Below are 22,814 nucleotides of genomic sequence, written 5' to 3'. Positions count from 1 at the left end.
TTCATTCTTTCCATTGTCAGCAATTCCTTCCTTGCAGACCCCCTTTTCCTCAGGGAGCTGGAGCCAGTGGCCCAGGTGAAGATTTCTGGTGGAGCCAAGGGGGTTGAGTGCAGCAGCACAGCCCCTGAGCAGCTGTCAAGATAGAAATACCAGCCGGATGATTCAGCAGTGTCTGCCCGCGCTCCCGGAGCGGGGGAGCAGCCGTGCCAGGGGCTGTTTACCAGCTCACAAAGTGCCACGGAACTGGTTCTGTGCACTGAATTTCTCCAGCAGCATCTTCTCCCCGTGAGGAGGAGGGGGGCTGGGTGGGGGTTATGATACCCTGCAGCAGGGCCCAACTTGGGAAGCTGGGATTTGCAGCACATGCTGGTCCCCTGGCCTAGGACAGCACATGCCAGCCCTGGCAAATGGGGAAGGTGGACTGTAAGAGGCTGTGGCTGGAGGCATTCTCCAGGTTGGAAACATCCCTGGTTCAAAGGTCTCCATCTCTGCCCCGAGGTGCATGCTGGCTTTTAGCACTTGTGTGAGTGCATTTGCAAACAGCAAGGTGTTGGCCCTTTGTTCATTCTGGCAAGGAGAAAATCCCTTACCAGGAGCAAAATCAAATGCCTTGGTAAATGGGCACAAATGTGCTGGAGGTTCTGTTGATGCTCCTGGAGGCATCACAATGCTACAGGAGACTGGAGTGGAGCCTTCCTGCCACTGACAGGATCTGGGGCAGGGGAAGGACAAGGCTGGCATGGAGGTGCCAATCCCCAGGGAAGCCTAGAGCACTGTGTTTTCTCAAAGCCCATTCTGAGTCCCGTCCCCCTTCACCTATACAGCTTCAGTGTGTCATAGCAGAAGTGGAGGGATTGGAAACCCAGTGGCACCCCTGGTGTGATGGAAACAAGCAGGAAAGCAAGAAGGTGTGTGGGGCTCAGCCCTTAGAAGCCATCAGAGACTGTGCAGCAGCAGTGAGGCTGGGCTCCTGCTGTGGTCCCTCTGCCCAGCTTCTGGCAGGTCAGCTGCCTAAATCAGCCTGGGGATTGCCCTTGGGACAGGCATGTGCATGGCAGTTCTTCCTCCAGCTCCTCCCTATCACCCTGAACCCCGAGGAAAATTGACAGGGAGGAGGAAGGATGCTCCAGGTGCTGTGCCAAGCTGCAAATGCATTCCCTTCATCATCACCCCCTTGCCACAGGCTGTCAGGACCCATTTGGCATTGGATGCCAATGTTGAAGGGGCTGCATGAAAGCCAGGTCCTGGGGGTTTGAAAGAACTCATACACACTGAGCAGGAGGTTCAGTGGTGGGGAAGTTTATGTCTGTTTTCCTGCCTGCTAGCAAGAGACAGAGTAGGGAAAAAATGAGGGGGTGTGCAGTGCTGGGGCATCAAATTGTGCTGGGGCTCTGTGGGGCTTTCCCCTCTGTCTTGGCTGCTTTCCTTCCAGGGGCCCTGAGCCATAGCTGTGCAGCTATTTAGTTAAATATTAAGAGGTCAAGTAATAGAGAACCAGAAACCTAATTACACGCTGCCCTCCATGGCACAGTAGTTTTTGGCAAAAGCAAAGCAAACACGGCCCCTTGCGTTACAGGAAGGTTGTGCTGCTGCTGGAGCGATGGCCAAAATCCAGCCAGACAGTGAATGCTCAGGACAGTGAGCAGGCAGGAGCTACCACACTAATGCAGAGAGGCCACAGCCTCCCAACTGAGCACAGTGCTCCCAGCAAATTGTGGGGCCACCATACATCTCACACTTAACCCCGTCCTCCATCTCCTACCCAAAAAAATAGCTGGAGCCATGCTGTGTTGGGAATAGCTTTATCTGGACAACCCCCATCCATGGGGCAGCCTCTGTGATCCCCCACCCCCTGCCTGGGATCCAGGGCTCCTCCCCATCATGAGGCAGCTCTCCAGGCCTCCCTCAGTCTGGCCTTCACCTGAAACTTCTGCACCTGAAGCACAACACCAAACTTGCCCTCAAGCGAGGGCAAGGGCTGGTCGTCAGGGCACTCAAGTGTGAACCTCTGCAGCACCCAGGCAAGAAAGAGGAAGAGCTCCATCTTGGCCAGGACTTTTCCCAGGCAGACACGGATCCCAGCTCCAAAGGGGAGGTAGCTGGGTGAGGGTGAATGGATGTACTGGCCCCGCTCATCCAGGAAGCGGCCTGCAAGAGTAAGGGGCACCACTGGCATCAGCAGGGTGATCCCTTCTGCCTGAGACCTGCCCGAGTTCATCACATATGTGTCCCTCCCAGGAGATGCGAGAGCAGAGAGGTGTGAATGCCCCAGACAGGCAGGAGCAGGATCCAACCTCCCAGCACCAAGCCTTCGCCAGGGCGCAGCCTCTCCTGCTGCACCCACCCAGCCATCCACTTGCCCAGGAGAGGATGGGGATCACACAACCCACCAGGATTGAACTCCTCAGGCTTGTCCCACTCCTTCTCGTCGTGGTGCACGGACCAGAGGTTGATGATGACCCTGGCACCCTTGGGGATGGAGTATTCCCCAATGCTGCAAAGCAGACACAAAGTGAGGCAGTTGCTCCCTCCCCACAGTCTCTGCCCATGACCTGGATGTGCCCCAGGGAGGTCTCACCTGGTGTCGGCAAGGGACACATGTGGGATGAGCAGGGGGGACACGGGCCGGATGCGCAGCACTTCGCTGATGGTGGCCTCCAGGTAGGGCAGCAGTGGGCGGTCGCTGAGGTGGGGGTGACGCACCAGGCCAATCTTGTGGTCCATTTCCTCCTGGATCTTCCTCTGGATCTGGGAGGAAAGCAAAGACTAGTGTGAGAGCCCAGAAGCAGGGTTCCCTGTGCACAGTGGAGTACACCTAGCATCACCAGCATGTCCTGTCAGGCTGTGTGGGGCAGAAGTGCCCACAGCCTGAGCCTGCTTATCTGCAGAGCCTGACTTCTCTTTCGGCACCTGACTTCCCCAAAACTCCCTATGACATCCCTGGTGCTGGAGGGAATCCAGGCCCCTGCTGTAGGGTGCAGGCCTACCTCAGGATAGTGGAGCAGGTAGAGCACAGCCCATTTGAGCACAGTCGTGGTGGTCTCCACACCAGCCCCAAAGATGTCCCCCACTGTCATGAGGAGGTGGTCGTCAGTCAGCTCCAGCCCTGGCTCCAGAGGGCTGTTGTTCTCAGCACTGAGCCTCACTTGCAGGAGGGCATCCATGAGGTCCTTCACAGTGTCTCTGCAGAAAGCTTCCTGCCAAGGGACATGCATAAGCCAGGCTGTCCCGGGCACAGTGCCCACCACCTCAGCACCAGCATCTATCTCCCTGTCCTGGCCCTGCTGGCACCTTGTGTTCAGTGAATTTCTGCTGGAGCAGCTGGTCCCGGACCTGGAGGCATTTCTTCAGCAGGGCCAGGTCTTTGTTGGGAAATATCTGAGGGAGAAAAGCACATTACAACAGGCTGCAGCTCAGCAGAGCCCCTGCAGGCCCCCAAGCAGCCACTCCGTGCCCACCAGAGTACTGGCTCTTGTGGGTCACCAGGACAGGGACCCTCCTAATTCAGGGGGGATCCTACAGGACACATCCCAGTTCCTTCCTCTCATCTGAGGTGAGAAGAATGGGCAGTGTACATGTTCCTGCTCACCTGGAGCCAGGGGAAGATGTCCACCAAGCTCTCCTTGGCCACGGTGTCCACGATACCCTGGCTGTACTCCAGCATAGCCTCGAACTCGGGGTCCCCACGCTGGTATGAGGAGTTGAAGCAGAGGGAGCAGACCACGTTGGTGACAGCCCGTGTGAGCTCTGGGGCCATGTCCAGGGCTGTGTCCTGCACAGCGCTGAGTGTCTCGCACAGGGAGGCAGCCTCCCGGCAGACTGGAGTGGAGGAGAGGCATGCCAGAGGGTGATGAGGGAGTGATGATTAAGCCAAGGGGGTGAAAGGGGCAGCTGGAGGCTGGAAGCAGCAGTGCCCTGCTCATTCAGGGTATGCAGCCTGCAGAGGGCAACCCCCTGACAGGGTTGGGCCCTGAGGGGCTGGCATGGGCAGAAGGGACAATGGTGGGTGCTGGGGAGGAGCAGAGAATGGAGATGTGCAAGGACATCCTCCTGGGCGGAGTGGGGAGCTGGCTCTATGACTCAGTTTCCCCATCTGTGAGTGAGGGGAACTAAAGTTCAGGGTAGAAAACACATGGAGAGGTGTTAGTAAAGTACAGGGGATATAAGGAGGGGGACCGAACCTGGCAAGCTGAGGGGATACCAAGGGGCATGGGCTGAGCCACTGTCTTTCCATGGTTCCCAGGGAATCAGGGCACTTAAGAAGAAGTACAGCGTGAGAGGGAACCAGAGCTGGGAGAAAACCTGGGGCTGGAGGGAGGCACTTACTGATCCTCTCGAGGGCAAGCGAGCCCTCCCCGAACATGGAGAGGGCAGTGTGCACCAGCTTGCGCTGGAACTTCCAGAGGGGTCCGTAGCTGGCAAAGGCGATGTCCTTGCCTCCCCGGGACAGCAGGTCCGTGGTCACCTGAGGGACAGGCAGTCCCAGGGTCACCCCGCTTCAGGGCATCCCAAGGGGCATGGATGATCATCTCACCCCATCCTAGAAATGGTCTGGGGGGCTGGAGGTTAATGCAGGCAAGCAGAGCACACAGCTCATGAGCTTTGCTTTCCCCCTGCCAAGGACTGATAAAGAGGTTTGGGGCTCTAGGATACCCAGGGAACTTAAGGGGTGCAAGGAGCCTGGTAGTACCCGAACCCACATCCCCGTGCCCCAGGGATGCAGCCAGCTGCAGGAAAAACAGGCACCCTTGGGATGGAGGATAACGGGGCTCACCCTGGGGAACAGGGTATGGAGGGACTGCCCTGCTCCTACCTTGCTACAGGCAGGATGGAGAGGGGACACGGACCCAGCTGCGTGCCTGTGTCTTTCTTGGGAGCGTCCCCCGCCTCACCCCATGCCACAGTGGGAAGGGGTCCCCAAAACCTGCTGCCGACTCACGGTGCGGGGCCGTCCGGCGAAGTCTTTGCCCTTCTTCAGCAGCACCTCCCTGGCGTGCCGATAGCTGTTCACCACCACCACGTAGTGGGAGCCCATCCAAAGGGCGTAGAGGCTGCCATAGTGTCCCTGCAGGCGCCACAGCCGCAGGTGGAGCTGGGGGTGCCCGGCCAGCTGCAGCAGGCTCCCCACCAGCGGCAGGGCCGGCAGGCTCCGTGGGCGCCCCAAACCTGTCCCTGTGGCCATTGCCAGGGTGTTCCGCCTGCGGGCCAGCCCCCAGGTGCAGAGCAGGGCCAGGGCCAGCAGCAGGGCACCCAGCAGCGGCATGGCGGGCCCGGCTGCAGGCTGCGGCGCGCGGGGGGCCCTTATAGCGGCTGCGGGGTCGTCTCCTTGACTCTGAGGCGGGCTCGGCTCCTTATCGGGGGGACGAGGAGGGGGGAGCCTGGCGCTGGGCCCGTGGCCAGCTCTGCAGCTGTGGGCACATGGCGGGGGGCGAGGGCAGCGGGGCCACGGCCACCCTGGGTGGCCATGGGGGAGCTGCTTCCAGCGTGCTGGGGGCCAGGGGATGCCCAGGGTCGGATCCGTCCTTGGAGTTCCATCCCCAGGGCCCTGTGGTGGGCCAGGGCTGTGGGGATAGCTGAGCCCTCGAGGTTTGTCCTGGGTGCCCTGAGCACAGTCGGGGGGTCTGGCGGGGCACCGGAATCCATCCCCAGCCTGGGAGCATCTTGGCAGATCCGGGAGGGAATGGGCAGCACTAGAAATGCCGATAAGCCCGGAGCATCCCTGATCATCAGCTCTCATCAGCACTGGCTGGGGAGACACGGGTAGCACTTGACACTGCTGGGAAAGCCCTCGGCAATGCTGGTCAGCCCCTGGTACAATTGATTAGCCCTGGTCAGTACAGTACAGCACAGCCTGGTCAGCGCTGGTCAGCCTTGGTTTGTACTCGTCAGTGCTGAGCAGCCCGTGGATGTCCGTGCCCCAGGCGATGAGGTGTCCTGGAGGAGTTCTTTGGGAACAGAAGCTCCTCCCGGCAATGTCCCCGGCCACCGCAGGCTCTGCGCCTTCCCGAGCCTTCCGGCCCCCGGCGCTCGCCGTAGCGGCTCCCGGGGGTAGGCGGTGCGGGGCACGGGCGGGGTAAGATGGCGGCGGGGGGCGCGGCGGATGCCCAGGCTCGCTTTGGCCACTCGGTGAAGGGGCTCCTGACCGAGAAAGTGACGAGCTGCGGCACCGACGTGATCGCTCTCACTAAGCAGGTGCTAAAGGGCTCCCGTAGCGCCGAGGTGAGTGGCTAGTGCCGGCGGGCGGCCTTTTACAGGGCCGGAGCGGAGCTGGGAGCGGGGAGAGCGGCGCACTGCATGCTGGGAGCTGTAGTCCGCGGAGGGGAAACATCCGCGTGTCTGGGTAGGGACGGGGACAGCGGGACCGGAATGCGGGCACGGCTGGGCACTCCTCGGGACTCCGGCGGTGGCAGACGGGAGGGTGCTGCCAGCTCTCCAGGGTGACAGGTGGGAGCGGTGCCTCAGGCGCTCCCGATGGATGTGCTCTCACGGCACCGCGGGGATCCCCGCACGGTGTCACCCCAAGTGTCACCCTGCCAGCCGTCACGGGGACCTTGGGAAACGCAAAGCTGCAGCGTCACAGCCTGGTCTGTCTGTTTGTCTTTTAGCTCTTGGGTCAAGCTGCGAGAAACATGGTGATGCAAGAAGATGCCATCTTGCACTCGGAAGATGTGAGCTGTGTTCTTTTGCTCGAGCAGCAGTGTTTCTAGGGACAGGAGGAGAGGAGGGTGGTAAGAATAGTTTGCAGCCTTGCTACCAGAGCCCTGGAGTGAAATACATGGCTTCAGGCAGCAGGGCTGATGGCAAATATAATTTAGTGCTTTCTCAGACCCAGTGCTGCTGCACTCCTGGTGTCCTGCAGGCTGGCCAGTCCTCAAGCTATGCCCTCTCTGACAGAAATATTGAGGGACTGTGGGCTGAAACAAAGCCCACGGTGTCTCTGCCTGTCACTGGGAGAGGAGAGGGAAGTGTGCCGCTGCTGGAGGAACTCCCCAGGGCATTAGGACGGCTTGCACTGTGATTTCTGTTGGCATTCATTCTTTGTTTTATTCTCCACAGAGTTTAAGAAAAATGGCCATAATAACTACTCATCTACAGTACCAGTAAGTAGAGGATACCAGTAAGTAGGTGTTCTCTCTTGGGGGCTGAGTGGATCCCTCAGTCCTTCTCTGTTCTCCATAGAGACTTTGCATGAAACTGGCAGTTCAGGCTGATCCCTCTTTTTCAGTTCTTCAGAGCTGAGCAGGCCCTGGAGCTGGAATTTTCCAGCCCTTTTCAGGCTGTTTTGTGGTAGGAGCTGAAATTTTTGCCTCCTGTTTGCCATGCACTGTGTCTCCCATGAGTGTGTATGATGCACCTGGGATTAAGAAGGAGAAGCCGGTGCTGCTGCTGTCCCCAGAACTTAATCCAAAAACACCCTGGAGTTTTAGCCTGTTGAGCCTTTGTTCAATATAACATAAACCATGACTGAGATTTTGTTTTTCTAATGCTATTTTTGTCTTTCTTTTTCTCATCTAGGCAAGAGGCAATTCAAAAGAAGTGAGTTCTGGGAGGACCTGGGGGACACATGTGTGGGGGTGGAAAGGGGAAGGAGTTGGATGGGGGAAAGCAAAATGGAAAGGTTTTTGCAGCTGCTTTTGTGGCAGGTGCTGGCCAAGCAGGATAACGCTTCAGTATTGTGAAGAGATGAGAATTTGATGAAGAGATGGGATTCATACCAAGACTTCCTTTCATTTCACTGATGTGATAGAGCATGTGAGGCTGCTTGTGAGAGGAAGTGTGGTGGGAGCAGAACTGTGTACAGCAGGGTGCATGAAGTGAGGTTTACTTTGTGGGGACACAGAGGGGGTCGGGGGACCCAAGGGTTTCTCTTTGCTGTACTGTCAGCTCTAGAATATCTCTGGTCCCTCGGGCACAGGCAGCACAGCACAAGTCTGGGAGCAGATCTCACCATGAATATCCTCTTGCTTGGTGCCTAGCGTGGAGCGCTCGTCAAACCTTCAGGACCAGCTGAGTCACTTGCTGAAATGAAGGGCATGAGGAAACTCAACCAGCACTGAGGGAGTGAAGCGTCCTCTCCCTTCCAGCCCCTGGATTCAGAACTATGTCTGGATGATGCTGGATGTCAGCTGAGATATGTGTAGAGTCTTTGTTTCTGGGCATGTGGCCCCTTCTTGTGTGCCTGCATCCACACCTCTGCTCTAGAATGCTCACCCATACACCTGCACCTGGCTGAAACAAACTTCCCTGAAACTTTGCTCCTCCCAGTAATTCCTGTGTCTGCTTACTTCCCATGTAGTGTGAGGTGCTTAGCCCACACCAGCACCCTTGGCAAGAAATGCTGAGTTGAAGCATAGCGTTTAAATGCAGGTGCCTGCAGTTGGCCACTGGTCTATATTTAGCCACAGAGATGGCACAGAGTGCAGTTTATTTAGGGCAATTTAATCAGTGTGAGCTGTAAGTGCTAGGGTGGGTGAGAGGTGCTTCAGTGTAGGCTGAGGTGCCAATCCCAGCACAGAATTTCTGAAACCAGGAATCTAAGCACAAACATCTGCCAGTGGCCTAGCTGGACATGGTTTGGCCATCATCCTCCTCAGAGGTTATCTTATTTCCCTCTCTGCCAGAGTTTGGAACATCATCCCTTTGCCAGCCCATATGTGCTGCATTCAGCCTTCAACTGCATTCCTTTTCCTGGGCTGCTGCTCCAGCTTCTGATGAAGCAGCCTTGGCTGTGGTGTGTGTTGGTATCTCGTTGGGAAGGTATCCAAAGGCCCATCTGGGAAGCAGGCAGGAGAGCATCACAGGCTGGTGTGCTCAGTTCTGTACTGCTCTGTTGAAGACTAGTGACATGTTCATGTCGAGGAACAACTATAAATACTGTGTCTTGTTTTTGTTAAGTCACTTAATCTGGAGCACTTGAAGTGCACGGGAAGCACTTGTTTCCCTGAGTGTGCTTTTCACCAGCTGATAGAAGCAGGCAGGCTGAGAGCTGACACTGGCCTGCCACATTCCTGTTGGAATGCTGCTGGAGTCTGGCTCCTGTGCTGCAGAGCCTTCCTGGGCTAGATTTCACCATCCCTGCCAGTATTTTTGCCTTGGGTGACATTCTGACCCCAGCTTTGCAGGTGCACTTTGGGAGTGAGAGTTTTCTCTGTGACTTTCTTGCTGGGAATAAAAGCTGTCCTGACCACCACCAAAATGCAGCAGTCTGTCCTGAATTCTGTTGCTGCCAGTCCCTGTGCATCAGGGAGACTGTGAGGGGTGGTGGGGCTCTGCCCCCCCAGGATCCCCCATTCTGCTTCAGCTCAGAGGGCTTTGCAGGAGCAGTGTAACCTTGCTGCAGGTGGCTTGTCCCTTCCAAGGCCCTGTCCTCTGCAAAGGCTACAGCAGTCCTGTGGCATTAAATTCATGTCACCCGAGCAAGCAGGGGCAGGGCTGCATCATGGAGCTGTAGAGCTGTTGGGGAGCAGGCAGCAGGGTGGATTTTGGGGGTATGGGTGCAGCAAGAACCATGAATGATGGCAGTGTGCTCGCCATGGGAGTGGGGCCAGCAATCCCTGTGTCCAGGGACACGGCAGGGCCGTGTGCCAGGGGCCTGGGCAGGCAGGAGCCGGTGTCAGGACGGAAGCCAGGCCTGGGCAGTGTGGGATGCTGGGAGAGCACAGGGTACTGGGGAGGAGCGTGGCCCAGGCTGGGCAGAGTCCGACTGAGGCGCTGCAGCTGGAGGCAGTACGACAGCCCAGGGCCTCTGCCAGGGGTGCTGGGGCTGTCCTTGGGGCCAAGGGCTCTCTGCAAAGCAGGGGAGGGCGAATCTACCCTAGAGGGATGCTTTGGGGGCTTATCTCTTCAGGGCAGCTGGGCCTGGGATTTTTTGGGGTGGGGGGGTGTTGTCAGGTGCTCCCTGGAGCATCCTATTAGACTGCAAATCTGGGGGAGTTCTCAGGATTCTGCTGGGGGAGAGCAAAAGGTGCTCTGGTATCTGGGAGAAAAGGGGGATTCAGAGCCCTTGGGAGTGGTGCCCATCTCTGTGGTGTCGGCCACCAGCCCCACATTCCCGTTGCAGTGGCGACTCCCTGCAGAGAGCAGATCCACCAGGAAGTGCAGGTGAGAGGCGTGGATGGGAACCGGTGGAGGGATGGGCCAATTGGGCAGGGGGTACATGCCTGGGCTGTGCCAGAGTTTCTGTTGCCGTTAGAGGATAAAACTTGTTTCAGGGTCCAGATGAAAATGCCAGGTGCAGTTGGCAGCTTTGTTCCTGTTGCACACAGGGATGCGGGGGCTGAGCAACCTGGCATTTCCCTGACCTTGTTCCCTGCACCCTTCTCAGCCACGGAAATGGTGGTTGCAACCTGCAAAGTTACTGAAAACGGGAATTAAATTCCCTCCTTCACAAACACATCGGTGCATGTGAGCAAAGGGAGCTGAGGAGGATGGGGGCAAAAGGATGCCTGATCTTAGCATAGATTTTGGCTGGTGGAAATGAGAATTCTAGTGCCAGAGGACATGTAGGCATGTACAGGCCGAGTGCAGGCATGGCCCTCATGTTTTAGAGCATGTGGAGCTCCCAGGGCTCAACTTGGCACAGTTTAGTGGCCTCTGTCCTTCCTATCTCAGGATTACTATGGCAAAGAGCTGCAGAAGTCAGAGGACCTCAAAACCAATGCGTGCATCACCTCAGCCAGGCCCCTTCCCAAGATGGTGAGAGATGCTATGGAGCACATCCATGAGGAGGTGCTGGCCAGGTAAACCCCAGGGTCTCTCCTCCACTGCCACACCCCATGGGCTGCAGCTCCTTCTCGGCTGTGCCATGGGGCACTTCCATCCAGCTCAACTCAGCATCCACCCAGGTACTACGGCTGTGGTCTGGTGATCCCTGAGTGCCTGTCATCGTGCCAGATTCTGGACCTGGGCAGCGGCAGCGGCAGGGACTGCTATCTGCTGAGCCAGCTGGTCGGGGAGCAGGGCCATGTCACCGGGATAGATATGACCGAGGGCCAAGTACGGCACAGATTTGGGGCATCCTCTCATCCTCCCAGCAGCACCCCCCACAACATTCCCTTCCTCCTGCCAGGTCGAGGTGGCAAAGAAGCACATTGCCTACCACATGGATAAGTTTGGCTACCGAAAGCCAAATGTGGAGTTCTTCCATGGTTACATGGAGAAGCTGGGTGATGTCGGACTGGCTGACGAGAGCTACGATATTATCGTGTAGGTGCTGTGCAGGGCACAGTCACCCCCAGTCCTGATGCTTCCCGGGGCTGTGGGCTGGGTCTTCATCCCAGTGGGTCACCTGCTTCAGAAGCATGTGTTAGAAAAAGGGAAATCCCAAGCCAGAATCTGGGCTAGAGTCTGGGAATATAAACTGCCTTTTTCACGGTCAAATTGGTGTTTCCAAATCCTGTGTGAAGCGATGGGACACACAGCAGCTGCTGGTGCTAATTCTGCAAGAGGGTGCAAATAAGTCTTGGTCTCCTCCTCCACAGCTCCAACTGCGTGGTCAACCTTGCCCCTGACAAGAGGGCTGTGCTGCAGGAGGCCTTCCGTGTGTTAAAGGTGATGGTGGGCTGGTGCCTGTGGCAGCAAGGCAGGCTTGGGATAGTCCTGTTGTTGGAATGCCACAGAGAAGCACCAAATGGGATCCAGCAAGGCGGGGATACAGGATGGGGCCAGGGGAGGGCAGCTCTGCAGAGGGTCCCAAACAGGGTAGGAATAGGGGATTCCCCATTCTCCCTGCCCCTTTTGTTCCTTTGCTTCTTGAGGTCTCCTTTCACTCCTTGCTGCCCTTCAGCCCGGGGGAGAGATGTACTTCAGTGACATCTATGCCAGCCAGCGCCTGAGCGAGACCATCCGGAAGCACCGGGTGCTGTGGGGTGCGTAGGGCTGTGGGGTGGGGGTGACATGGAATGGGGGTGCTGGACCTTTGCCTCCATCTCCCATGTCTGTGGTCTTATGCCAGGAGAATGCCTGGCAGGAGCCTTGTACTGGAGAGACCTGTACAGCATTGCTGAGGAGGTGGGATTCAGCCCCCCATGCCTGGTCACAGCCAGCCCTATCACCATTGGCAACAAGGAGCTGGAGGCCATCGTCGGTAAGGATCCAGCCAGGGAGTGTCAGATCTGGGAAGCTGTGGGAAGCTCTGCTGGGATCCCAGCCCAGGTGTTCAGTACCCAAGCCACCAACCTCTCCCTTGTAGGCAACTGCCGCTTTGTTTCTGCAACTTTCCGCCTGTTCAAGGTGCCAGGTGGCAGCTGTGCCGGGCCAGGACAGGTCATCTACAATGGTGGGATTGTGGGGCACGAGCAAGAGCTGGTGTTTGATGCCAACTTCACTTTCAAGGTTTGGGGAGGCCTGCTGGGGCTCTGTAGGGAAGAATTAAAGCTGATGAAACTGCTACTAAGCAGCATCCTCTGTGATCTGGGGGACAAGTTTTGGTGAAGGGGATGGTGGGTGGGAGCCAAGGGGCTATGTAAACCCAGGGGAGTGCAAATGTACAGGAAAGGGAGACAGATGCATGCATTGCTTTGTGGTAAAGGTAGAAGCAGGACACCTATGGTGGCTTCTCAGAATGGTTTGAAGCCTGGTGCTTGGGTTTTGTGGGTGTTTCTTCAGGTTTTGGGTCGAGATGTGCTCTTGCTTTCACTCTCCCCATCATCTGGTTGGGTGGCTGGAGTACCCTGGGACACAAATCCAGGACCACAGGCCTGTGACCATTCCTCTGTCCCCAGGAAGGAGAGGTGGTGGACGTGGATGCTGAGATGGCTGCAATCTTGCAGAGCTCCAGGTTTGCGGAGGAGTTCCTGATCCGAGCTGGCGGAGCCAACGCTGCAGCACTGCAGGGCTGCTGTGGCAAGGGAGTGAAGGTCAGTAGAGGGCAGCTCCGTGGCTGGGTTAGGGAATTGGGACATGGGTGTCCCATACCGTCAGAGTTGCTATGGGGTATCTGAAGGGCTGTGACATGATATCAAGACACCTGAGTCCTTCTGGGCTAGGCAGGAATTCATGGGACACCAAGAGTGGTGCCTGGTGCCTGAGTCAGGACAAACTGTACCTCTACCCAAGTTGGAGCCATTCCAAGGTGGGGCCTGCTCAAACCACCCCAGTATGTCCATGGGGACTGGTGAGGCTGACACCTTGGACTTCCCTGAGGTCTCCCAAGGGGAGTCATCCTTCCCCTGAGGGGATGGCTGTGCACAGCCTGCCTCAGGGAGATGGTGGCCCATCCCCACAGTTTCTTCCTGCCCATTGCTCTCCTTCCTGCTGATGGAAGAGCAGGCTGGCCCTGGCTGCCAACCCTGACCCTGCAGCACAAAGCATTCTATCTGCTGGAAGCCTCTCTCTTCTCCTTGGTGGTCCCTCCAGCCTGTAGATGGGCCAGGAGAGACAAGGGAGATAACACCCTGCAGCTGCATATCCCTGAAATATGTACAAAATATACAAAAGCCTTGTACTTAGAAGGAGAGATTTTCTCAGGTCCCTGTCCAAGCAGGAGGCATTTCTCAGATAAAAGCAAAGCAAAAGTCCTAGACAAGCTCTTGGCTTCTTCCTTGCCGCAGGGAAAAGCAGCTGGAGTGACCCAGGAGCTCTCCCCCATGACAGCTAAGGAAGGTCTGCTTGGGTTGCTCTGCTGGCAGGGATTAAGCCAGGGACAAATGCCACTTTCTGAGGTGCCTCTTGCTTCCCACTGACCTGATTCTGCCCTGGGTTTTTCTCTGTCCTTCAGGAGAAGATCCGTGATCCCTTCCAGCTGCTGGAGCGCCTGACAGCCCCAGGTCCTGCCTGCTATCCTGGTGGCACCTGTGGTCCCCCAGGGTGCTGCTGAGTGGCAAGTGGTGTCCCCACACCACTGTTGGAAGTCAGTGGGGCGAGAGGATGTGGCCCCAGTGACATCTTCCATCAGAGAGCAAATACATGTCTGAGCTCAAAGGCTGTGTGCTTGTATCTGCCACAGGGCCATGGGTGCTGTGCTTCCCTGGCAGGGCTGATGGGGCAGGTTGTGCCTGGCTGCAGTGAGGGTCTGTCCAGTGGGTCCCCCCACTGTGGGGCTGGCAGTGGCTGCCAGCTTGGGCACACAGGCAGGGACAGTCTCTGCCCTTCAGGCTGTTCCAGGAGATGGGGATTGCTCTCTCTTTCCCTGTGCAGCACGACTGACATTTCTGTTTTACCCTGGGCTCCATCTAGTTGCAAAGCACTGAGTCCCCTGCAGGCATCGCACCTGCAGTTGTGCAGGGAAATACAGCAATTCTGGAAAAACAGAAACACATCCAGTTGCATCCCACAGCAGGCAAAGAGCAAAGTGCAAGGGCTTTTAGGCTGTGGTGGGAGGTAATGGGCTGCATTCCCGGTGTCCAGCATGAATCCCACCTGGATTCATGCTGGACCTGGGCTGCAGAAGGTGTTTGGGAAAGGCTAGGGGCTGCTGAACAGCTAAATTTAGAAATAAGGGACCTTTTCCACCTCTCCTCACACAGTGATTTTCCAGAAGGGACCAAATTTCCTATCTCTGACATGTAAGCATCATCTTGCTGTGTCATGGGGCAAGTTAAGAAGCAAAGCCCAATAAAATTTGGGTTCAAAAAGAAGCAGTGGTCAGTGCCAAGGATGCTCTGTTGTAGCAGCAGCAGTAGCAGTGGCTGAGGAGGGTCCAGGTGTTCAGGACACCTGAAATTGTTCTGTAATTTTGTGGAATTACTTCACTGATGGGACCTTGGGAGGAAGAAGCCATTTAATACACACACCCCACCCCCAGCCCTCTTCCAAGATTACTTAGGAAGACTTAATCCAAATTCCCAAACAGCTCATCATGGGAGGTTTGCAGCAATTAGCTCCTGCTATCAAAGACAACCTTCCCAGTGGGTGATCAGGTGGGGCGGTCCTACCTGCAAATCCCTTCATTAAAAAGACATGAGTCCCTGGCGTGGCCTTTCAACTTGCCTGGGAAGAGCTGCACCCACAGCGAGATCCCCACTCTGTGCATACAGAAAAAGGCCACAGCTCAAATGTCACTGCATTTCCATAGCATTGTGTTTTTCCCAAATTCTCAGCATGTCAGGCAGGAAGCAGCTAAGAGAACTTGACTTTGATGTGGATCATTAGAATCCACGCTGTGGATGCAGTGGTGTCCTCTCTGCCTGGCTTTACTTGTGCATGCACAGCCTTGGGGTTTTCAGCTCCCAATGTATGAAAAGAGGAGGTCCAGCAGCTCCTTCCCATGTCAGGAACCCCAGCGTAATCTGTCCAACACCCCGGTCTCTGTATTTTGGTGATTGTAGAGATGGCCCAAATCCTGTTCCCTTAGTGTGAAACTCTGCAGCATTGGTGTTCTCCCTCGGCAGGCAGAGAGGGTGTTGTGAAGGCAGCAGCCAGAGGTTGTGGTGGTCTGATTCACTCCAAGGGAAAGGATTCCTGAGTCCCTGCTAACCATGTGGTTAACATGGTGTCGCTGAGGTTCAGAGACATCTGCCACTTCCTTAGGGGAGCAAGCCTGCAGAACTTCCCTTGGGATAAGCTCAATGTTTGGGCCCATGGAAGATTTGTGACAACAGCCCCCAGAGCATTGTGCTCTGGTCCACACTGTATTGGGTTGCCCAGCACAATTTATTCTTCCATTTTCCAAGCACTTAAAGAGCAGGGAGGCTGTTTTACTGCCTCTAAAGCGTGTCGGCCACCACAAACCACACTGGTTGCTCCCATGGCTGTTCGTCTCTGGCTCTCCAGGACGCTGAACTGTTTCCTGGCTCCCTCATCCTTGACGGACATGGAGTAATGATGGCCAGGTGTGGGGTGTGTGCTGTCCCAGCTGGGATTGAAGCACAGCAGCCGAGCCTTGGAACCAGCCGCGTTCTCAGGGCGGTGGGACACAGTAATTTACAGGTGCATCCGTGAAATGAGGATGAGCGAAGCGGGACAACTGGGGCGGCTTTGGACAGCCTCAACGGAAGCTCCAAACCCCGGCTCCACTCACCCTACGCCCCAGCACGGCGGAGCAGGGCAGAGGTAAAGGAGGAGCGCGCCCGTCCGTATTCAGTATTTAATGGTTAATTCCGCTCTCAGGCGCGACACAAACGAGGACATGTCGGGGCGGTGGGTGCCCGGGGACCGCGGTGCGACAGCTCGATTTCTGAGCACCGCACGGTACTGCGCCGGCGGCGGCTCGGGGCCGACTGGGGAACGGGCAGAGCTGAAAGAGCCGCTCTCGCCGCAGCAGATCCTGGCGGGAGGTACCGGGATGCGCCCCGTCGGGCCGGGCCTACGAGGCGCGGCGGGCCGCCAGGGGGCGCCGCGCGACCGCCGACCGGGGCGGCGGGCGGACGCGGGGCGGCGCTCCCGGGCCGCTGAAGGGGGCGAACGGTGCGGCGGGTACGAGGGGAGCGGCGGGGGGAAGCGGGATCGCCCGGCCCGTTTGGCCGCCCCGTGCCGCGGGGCTGCCGCTCCCAGGGCCGCCGCTCCCGGGGCCGCTCCTGCCGAGCGCCGCGCGCGTCGGCCGCACCGCACCCCCATTGGTCGCGCCCTTCCTAGGGCTCCGCCCCCTACGGTCCCCAGCGCCTCCCCCATTGGCCGCGGCCGCACGGCCGGCCCCACCCCCGCGCGCCCGGCGTACACACCGGAGTCACGCGCCCCCGGGGCTGGAGAGGGGGCGGTGCGGGTTGGGGGCGTGGCCTGGCTCTGATTGGCGAGCAAGCGGGCGCTGATTGGTGGCGCCGGGCAGAGGCAGCTCCCCCTCACGGCGGGCGGGGCGGGGCGGGGCGGGCGCGGGTAGAGGCGGCGCTGGTCGGCCCGGCCCGGCAGTCGCCGCCCGTCGGGTCCCGCGGGCAGCTGAGCGCGCGCTGCGCCCGCCGCCACTGCCGCCGCCGCCGGGGGAGCCGGGGCACGCCGCAGGCGCCGCGCGGTGATGCGGGGCCGCGGCGGCGCTGAGCCCTGACTAAAGATGGCCGTGCTGCCCGGTGGGAATATGGCGGGGGGCGGCCGGGGGGCGCGGGTGCTGCTCTTGCTGCTGCTTGGCGGCTGCCTGGGCCGGCGGCCCCCGCCCGCCTCCGCCGCCGCGCCGCCCGCCGCTGTCGTGCCCCCGCCGGCGGCGGAGGAGACGGTGATCATCGGCCTGCGGCTGGAGGACACGGACGACGTCTCCTTCATGGAGGGGGGCGCGCTGCGGGTGAGCGAACGGACGCGGGTGAAGCTGCGGGTCTACGGGCAGAACATCAACAACGAGACGTGGTCGCGCATCGCCTTCACGGAGCACGAGCGGCGGCGGGGTGGGCGGGCGGCGGCAGGGCCGGCGGGGCGCGGCGGTGGCGGTAGCGGCGGCGGGTCGGCGGGCAGCGGTGGGGCCCCGCAGCGCTGCGGCATCCGTACCTCGGACATCATCATCCTGCCGCACATCGTGCTCAACCGCCGCACCTCGGGCATCATCGAAATCGAGATTAAGCCCCTGCGCAAAACGGAGAAGAGCAAGTCCTACTACCTGTGCACCTCCGTCTCGTCTCCCGCCGCCGCCGCCCTGGGGCCCGGGGCTCCCGGAGGGCTGGCAGGCGCCGAGGGGCCGGCGGGACCCCCGCCCTGGGGTGAGACCACTTGGATCTACCATGACGGCGAGGACACCAAGATGATCGTGGGCGAGGAGAAGAAGTTCCTGCTGCCTTTCTGGCTGCAGGTCATCTTCATCTCACTCCTCCTGTGCCTCTCGGGCATGTTCAGTGGCCTCAACCTGGGCCTGATGGCCTTGGACCCCATGGAACTGCGCATCGTGCAGAACTGTGGCACGGACAAAGAGAAGAACTACGCCAAGCGCATTGAGCCTGTGCGGCGTCAGGGCAACTACCTGCTGTGCTCCCTCCTGCTGGGCAATGTGCTGGTCAACACCACGCTTACCATCCTGCTGGATGACATTGCCGGCTCTGGGCTGGTGGCCGTGGTGGTCTCCACCATCGGTATCGTCATCTTCGGCGAGATCGTGCCGCAGGCTATTTGCTCTCGGCACGGCCTGGCCGTGGGCGCCAACACCATCTTCCTCACCAAGTTTTTCATGATGATGACCTTCCCGGCCTCCTACCCTGTCAGCAAGTTGCTGGACTGTGTCCTGGGCCAGGAGATCGGCACGGTCTATAACCGTGAGAAGTTGTTGGAGATGCTGCGGGTCACCGACCCTTATAATGATCTAGTCAAGGAGGAGCTCAACATTATCCAAGGAGCCCTGGAACTGCGCACCAAGACTGTGGAGGATGTGATGACTCCCCTCCGAGACTGCTTTATGATCGCTGCTGAGGCTGTGCTCGACTTCAACACTATGTCCGAGATCATGGAGAGCGGTTACACCCGCATCCCTGTGTTCGAGGGCGATCGCTCCAACATCGTGGACTTGCTCTTCGTTAAGGACCTGGCTTTTGTGGACCCTGATGACTGCACGCCACTCAAGACCATCACCCGCTTCTACAACCACCCGCTGCATTTTGTCTTCAATGACACCAAGCTCGATGCCATGCTGGAGGAGTTCAAGAAAGGTGGGCTTGTGCCTCTGGTGGGGGTGTGGTGGGGAAATGCTGCTCTGTGGTGGTCAGCATCCACCTACTTGCAGCAAGGGTGCTCCTCAGGGGGCTCTCAGATTCCTGCTCACCAAAGGCTGTGGGAAGGTGTGTTCCAGACTGTAAGTGAACAATCTGCCACATCTGCTCCTTCCCTGGGCCAGAAAGCTGATCCACGGCTGGGATGTGCCCGCAGCCTTTTTTCCTCCCACTGCACTAGGATGTGTGTGTGGGCATGGTGCCAAGCAAGGTTGTTTTCCTTCTTGCTTTTCCGCTCATCTGTCTGTTATAGTGAGAACCACTAATGGGAATCTGCGCCCATTCCTTGGCTGTGTCTTCTTTGTGCTTTTTCAGCTGGCCTGATGGGGAGGAGTGGGTGGGCTGCTTGGGTGTCTTTCAGGCTCAGTGCACACACGTGCTGAGATAAACAAGGCATTTTAGCTTCATTCACAGGCTCAGCCAGCTGACCTCAGCTCTCTGCTCCTGTTCCAGTTACTTTGATTGACACTTTGATCTTGTAACTCATAAATCATTTTGATGTCTTAAAATATATTCCAAAGCACCTGCTGGTGCTGCACTTCAGAGTTACAGCTCGTTTTCCCCAGGCTACCCTGTGTTTCAGGACTACAGGCTCAGTAGAGGCGTGACCCTTTCTGCCTCTTTGCTGTAGCTTTTACATCAACAGGACTGAGGCTTTCGGCCTTTCCCTTGATTGTAGGTGGTGCTGACTTGACAAATGCATCTTAATTCTTGTTAGAAGCTCTTGCTTATGAGAAAGGAAAAAACATCTTTGTTTCCTTTTAAAATCTGTTCCTCACTGCAAGCCAAATAATAATTTCTGTGGCCTGTGCAGGAGGGAGCTTTCAAAGTAGTTGTGAAATTTCGAACAGTTTGGATGTGTGGACTTCTGTGCTGGAAAAAGAAAGGTTATTTGGAGTGCCACCAGACTGTTTCTACCCTGGGAGATCTGATCAAACTACCATGGAACAGCTTGGTTCCTGGGGTTGATTTGCTTGAGAGAGGAAATCTAGTGGAGAATATTTGAGCTCACTTTTTGTTAACTGCATACATTACCTTGGAAAAAACCTTTGTGAGCTGGTGAATGTTCTTTCCAGGTAAGTTTAAATTACGACTTAAGTTTCAGTTGCTTTTTTTGTTCACATGCTAAGCTCTTATGTCATGGTATTGGATGTTAAGCATCCTGCTTAACTCAGTTCTGGGAGTTTGAAGGGTTAACTCATCTTAATTTCATCTTTGTGGATAGAGGATGAACATACTCCTGCTTTTTACTGACAATGCAGCGGTGGTTATCTTTATCTCTTTCAGCCTGTGTGTAGAGATGAGGAAATCTTACTTGGTTTTGAAGGTGTTGAAGGAGAGATGGAGATCCTCCTTCAGCTGGGGTTTCTACACTGCAGGATCTGCAGCTTGGATGTGGGAAACTCAGTGATGTCACTTAATCGTTGGCTGGTTAAGGTGGATTTTGCTGCATGTGTGAGTGAAGGGTAGTTCTTCTTCCCCTCTGTCCATGTTGTTCAGACTCCAGATAGCATAATAGGGTTCTTAGCCTGTGGTGAGACTTGTGGGTGTTTTCTAGTTCCTTATGCAGCAATGTGTCTGAATGAATGCATGTTATGTTTATTTCCCTGGTCTGAAAGGATGGAATGCACTTTTGTGTGTTAGCATAGCAGTCCTTTTATTTAACAGCTGGGAGAATTAGGTGTGCACTTTAATCCTGCAAGAGTGGCTAAGCCAAATTCTTCCTTAGAGTTCCTGAAACTGGTGTTTAAAATAGGCTGCTTAAAAATTCTCCTGGGTGGTTTGGAAGGTGCAGACTAGAGATCACTTTCTCTGGTAGCCAGTCTCTTGCCTGTGCTAGGAAACATCCCAGTAGCACAAGTTCAGGATGACCTCCTAATGTGTGTGTTCCCTCCTGAGATTCCTGAGTCCTGGAATAGTCTCTGTAGTTGGGAATTAATTCAGACTTGTTTGAGCATACTTAAATATTTACTCCAGAGTCACTATGCTGGTTGGTCTGTTATGGGCAAGCCCTGTGTTAGGATCAGCTTTGTCCTAACTGGCTTCTCTTTAAAAAGTGCAGATATAGTGGAAATAAGTGGCTTCCTTTGTGTCCTTTCAAATGAATGTAAATAACTGATAACTGGCTTGATCTGGCATAGCGCACTGTCTTTTGCAAGAGCTCTTCCAGCTTTCTTCTTCAGGGCAGCCTTGCCAAATTCCCATGAGAATGTACAAATTAAGGGTGAGAATCAAATTGCATGTTACTCTCCAGTAGAGTGTTGGAAAAAAATAAGCTTACAGTTTTTAATCATTTTCTTCCCATCACATCGATCTTCTGCCACAACCATCTTGCTTCAAAATTCCTAAATGTGTCTTTTTTGATACCCAGGCCTCTGCTACCACTGTTGGGTGCAACAGGCAGCTCATGTGATAATGCTGTCAGTTAATATGGTTATTTGAGGAGAGAGGATTTTTTTTTCCCCAGCAAGTTTGGTAATTAGCTGGGTAGGTGGGGTTTTGAAACTCACAGTTTGGGCAGAAGCAAAACCTTCTTAACTTAAATGTGGAATGGAGGCTTATAAGGAGACAATTAAAAGCCAAACACAGCAGGATGTGCATCCTTATACTGTTGCAGATGAAAGTAGTTCTCTGGTTGTTACTAGTGCTTAGGCCAAACAGCTGGAGGATTTGGTGGTGGGCCTATTATTAGCATTCTTTGACCACAATTGCAAAATAAGTATCTGTTTCAATTCCATGCTGCCAGGCAAGAAACTTAATTTTAAGAGAGCTTCAGCACATTCCCACCCCCTTGCTGCTCTAGTCTCCTAAAGTGTGAATAAATATGATTCCTGCAGCAGTCCACAAACAAGCTTCTTCTCTAAAAAGCATGATTTACTTGCAAATAAATAAATAAGTGGCTTTTGAAATAGGTGTGATTTTTCTAAAAACGAACCTTAAACTTCTACCAGCGCTATCAAATCCACCTGTGTGCAGGTTGAGCAGACAGTGTTTGAGTTCAATCATTCAAATTCAATGCAGGGGAGTCTAAGGTACCTTTTCTACTGGCCTAGGACAGGACCTGCCTGACTTTTCTCAGAGCAAAGCAGTATCTCATTTGAAATGAGTTCACTCCCAGCTAATCTAATGTTGGCCATTGCTGTAAAGGGGAGCGAGCCGTTACCTGTTCCAGGATTGATTTGTGTTGTGGTTTCTAATCTGCAGCAGGGATCAAATAAGCCACAGAGTCATTTTTGGAAAGAAGCTGATGAACAGTCTCCACTGATCTTTTTCTTTTTGACATGTGTGGACCTTGCTTTTAAAATTTTTTTTTCTTGTTTTCTTTTCCTTTTTGACAGTCTCCCTAGGTCTCTGCTTAAATGCTCTCTGGCACTTGCTCTTGGTGTTTTTCACAGGCAGATCTCTGCCTGTGTGATCCTAAATACAAAGTATTCTATTTCTAGCTCTGTCAGCTGGAGCTGCAAAAATTCAGCTTGAAAAGCCTCATGTTGTAATACTAATATTTCAAGATTGGCCCACCTTCTGCAAGCCTTTTGACCCACCTTCTACAGCTGTGTTCCTGGTGACCTGGATGGCTTTGGAGTTTCTCAGTTGGAGTCCTCCTTATCTGGGGACTTTGAATCATATGTTTTGATCTTGTTTATATCTGTTTCCACTATTTTATACAACAGATCAGCGCTTAATAACCTGTTGTAAAGAAGCCACAATAACTGTGCAGCTCTCATTTTCTGAATCACATGGCAGCCTTGAGAAAACTCGTAGATTTCTTATTAAAATCATTGCCAACTGGACCGTAAAAGATTTTTTTTTTTTTCCTAAAAACATTGTCAGATTTAGCTTGATGATACTTTCTTCAGGCTCTGTTGGTCTGGTATTAGTAGCATGAATGTTTGGTGGTTGATTTAGAGTGGACATTGGGGAAAAATGTTGTCCATTTCTATTCTAGTTCCTCCTCCCCATTGAAAGAAAACCAAGTCCCAGCAGCCTGAAACATAAACTCCTGACTTCTGAGTGCAGGGAAGAATACCTAGATCTACTTTTCTATTGAGCACATAGATCCTCATTTTGGAAACAGGTAGGATAGCAAGTAAGTTGTAGCCCAGGGATCTGAAGTTTTCCATTACTACTGTTGGTCTGAGGGATTTTTTTCTATTATTAGGTCACTTGATCTAAGGGGCTTTTTTTTTTTTTTTTTTTTTTTTGTTATTAGGTCACTTATGTTTCTGGTGCAGCTCTAATCCAGGTTTGTAGGTGGCTTCTTTC

The 22,814-nt window shown here is 55.3% G+C and overlaps 4 protein-coding genes across 4 annotated transcripts in view; 3 read left to right on the top strand and 1 right to left on the bottom strand.

Annotated features, from left to right (window-relative positions):
• Window positions 1-1,879: 1,879 nt before the first annotated feature.
• On the bottom strand, window positions 1,880-5,263 carry LOC134046257 (steroid 17-alpha-hydroxylase/17,20 lyase). The gene is made up of 8 exons (XM_062496591.1): window positions 4,940-5,263; window positions 4,327-4,465; window positions 3,590-3,819; window positions 3,292-3,378; window positions 2,988-3,197; window positions 2,579-2,748; window positions 2,391-2,494; window positions 1,880-2,148 (listed from the first exon to the last, which is right to left on the bottom strand). Exons 1-8 carry the CDS (start codon window positions 5,261-5,263, stop codon window positions 1,880-1,882), a joined length of 1,533 nt encoding a protein of 510 aa, XP_062352575.1.
• An 815-nt stretch (window positions 5,264-6,078) lies between these two features.
• Window positions 6,079-9,185, top strand: BORCS7 (BLOC-1 related complex subunit 7). Its single transcript, XM_062496304.1, has 5 exons — window positions 6,079-6,219; window positions 6,606-6,668; window positions 7,057-7,100; window positions 7,516-7,536; window positions 7,977-9,185. Exons 1-5 carry the CDS (start codon window positions 6,079-6,081, stop codon window positions 8,026-8,028), a joined length of 321 nt encoding a protein of 106 aa, XP_062352288.1. The 3' UTR covers window positions 8,029-9,185.
• A 460-nt stretch (window positions 9,186-9,645) lies between these two features.
• Window positions 9,646-13,816, top strand: AS3MT (arsenite methyltransferase). Its single transcript, XM_062496507.1, has 11 exons — window positions 9,646-9,754; window positions 10,061-10,101; window positions 10,612-10,739; window positions 10,845-10,995; window positions 11,069-11,205; window positions 11,481-11,550; window positions 11,786-11,867; window positions 11,954-12,085; window positions 12,191-12,333; window positions 12,723-12,857; window positions 13,718-13,816. The coding sequence occupies exons 1-11, from the start codon at window positions 9,646-9,648 to the stop codon at window positions 13,814-13,816; spliced, it is 1,227 nt and encodes a 408-aa protein (XP_062352491.1).
• A 3,105-nt stretch (window positions 13,817-16,921) lies between these two features.
• Window positions 16,922-22,814, top strand: part of CNNM2 (cyclin and CBS domain divalent metal cation transport mediator 2) — a 110,157-nt gene continuing 104,264 nt past the window's right edge. Inside the window, exon 1 of the mRNA XM_062496184.1 lies at window positions 16,922-18,491. Within this exon, the coding sequence (XP_062352168.1) occupies window positions 16,922-18,491 (1,570 nt within the window). The remainder of the gene's footprint in view (window positions 18,492-22,814) is intronic.

The sequence above is a fragment of the Cinclus cinclus genome, chromosome 7, assembly GCF_963662255.1.
Source record: "Cinclus cinclus chromosome 7, bCinCin1.1, whole genome shotgun sequence".
Lineage (NCBI taxonomy): Eukaryota > Metazoa > Chordata > Aves > Passeriformes > Cinclidae > Cinclus > Cinclus cinclus.
Note: the sequence above shows the minus strand (reverse complement) of the source record. Positions and strands in the feature narration are given on the sequence as shown.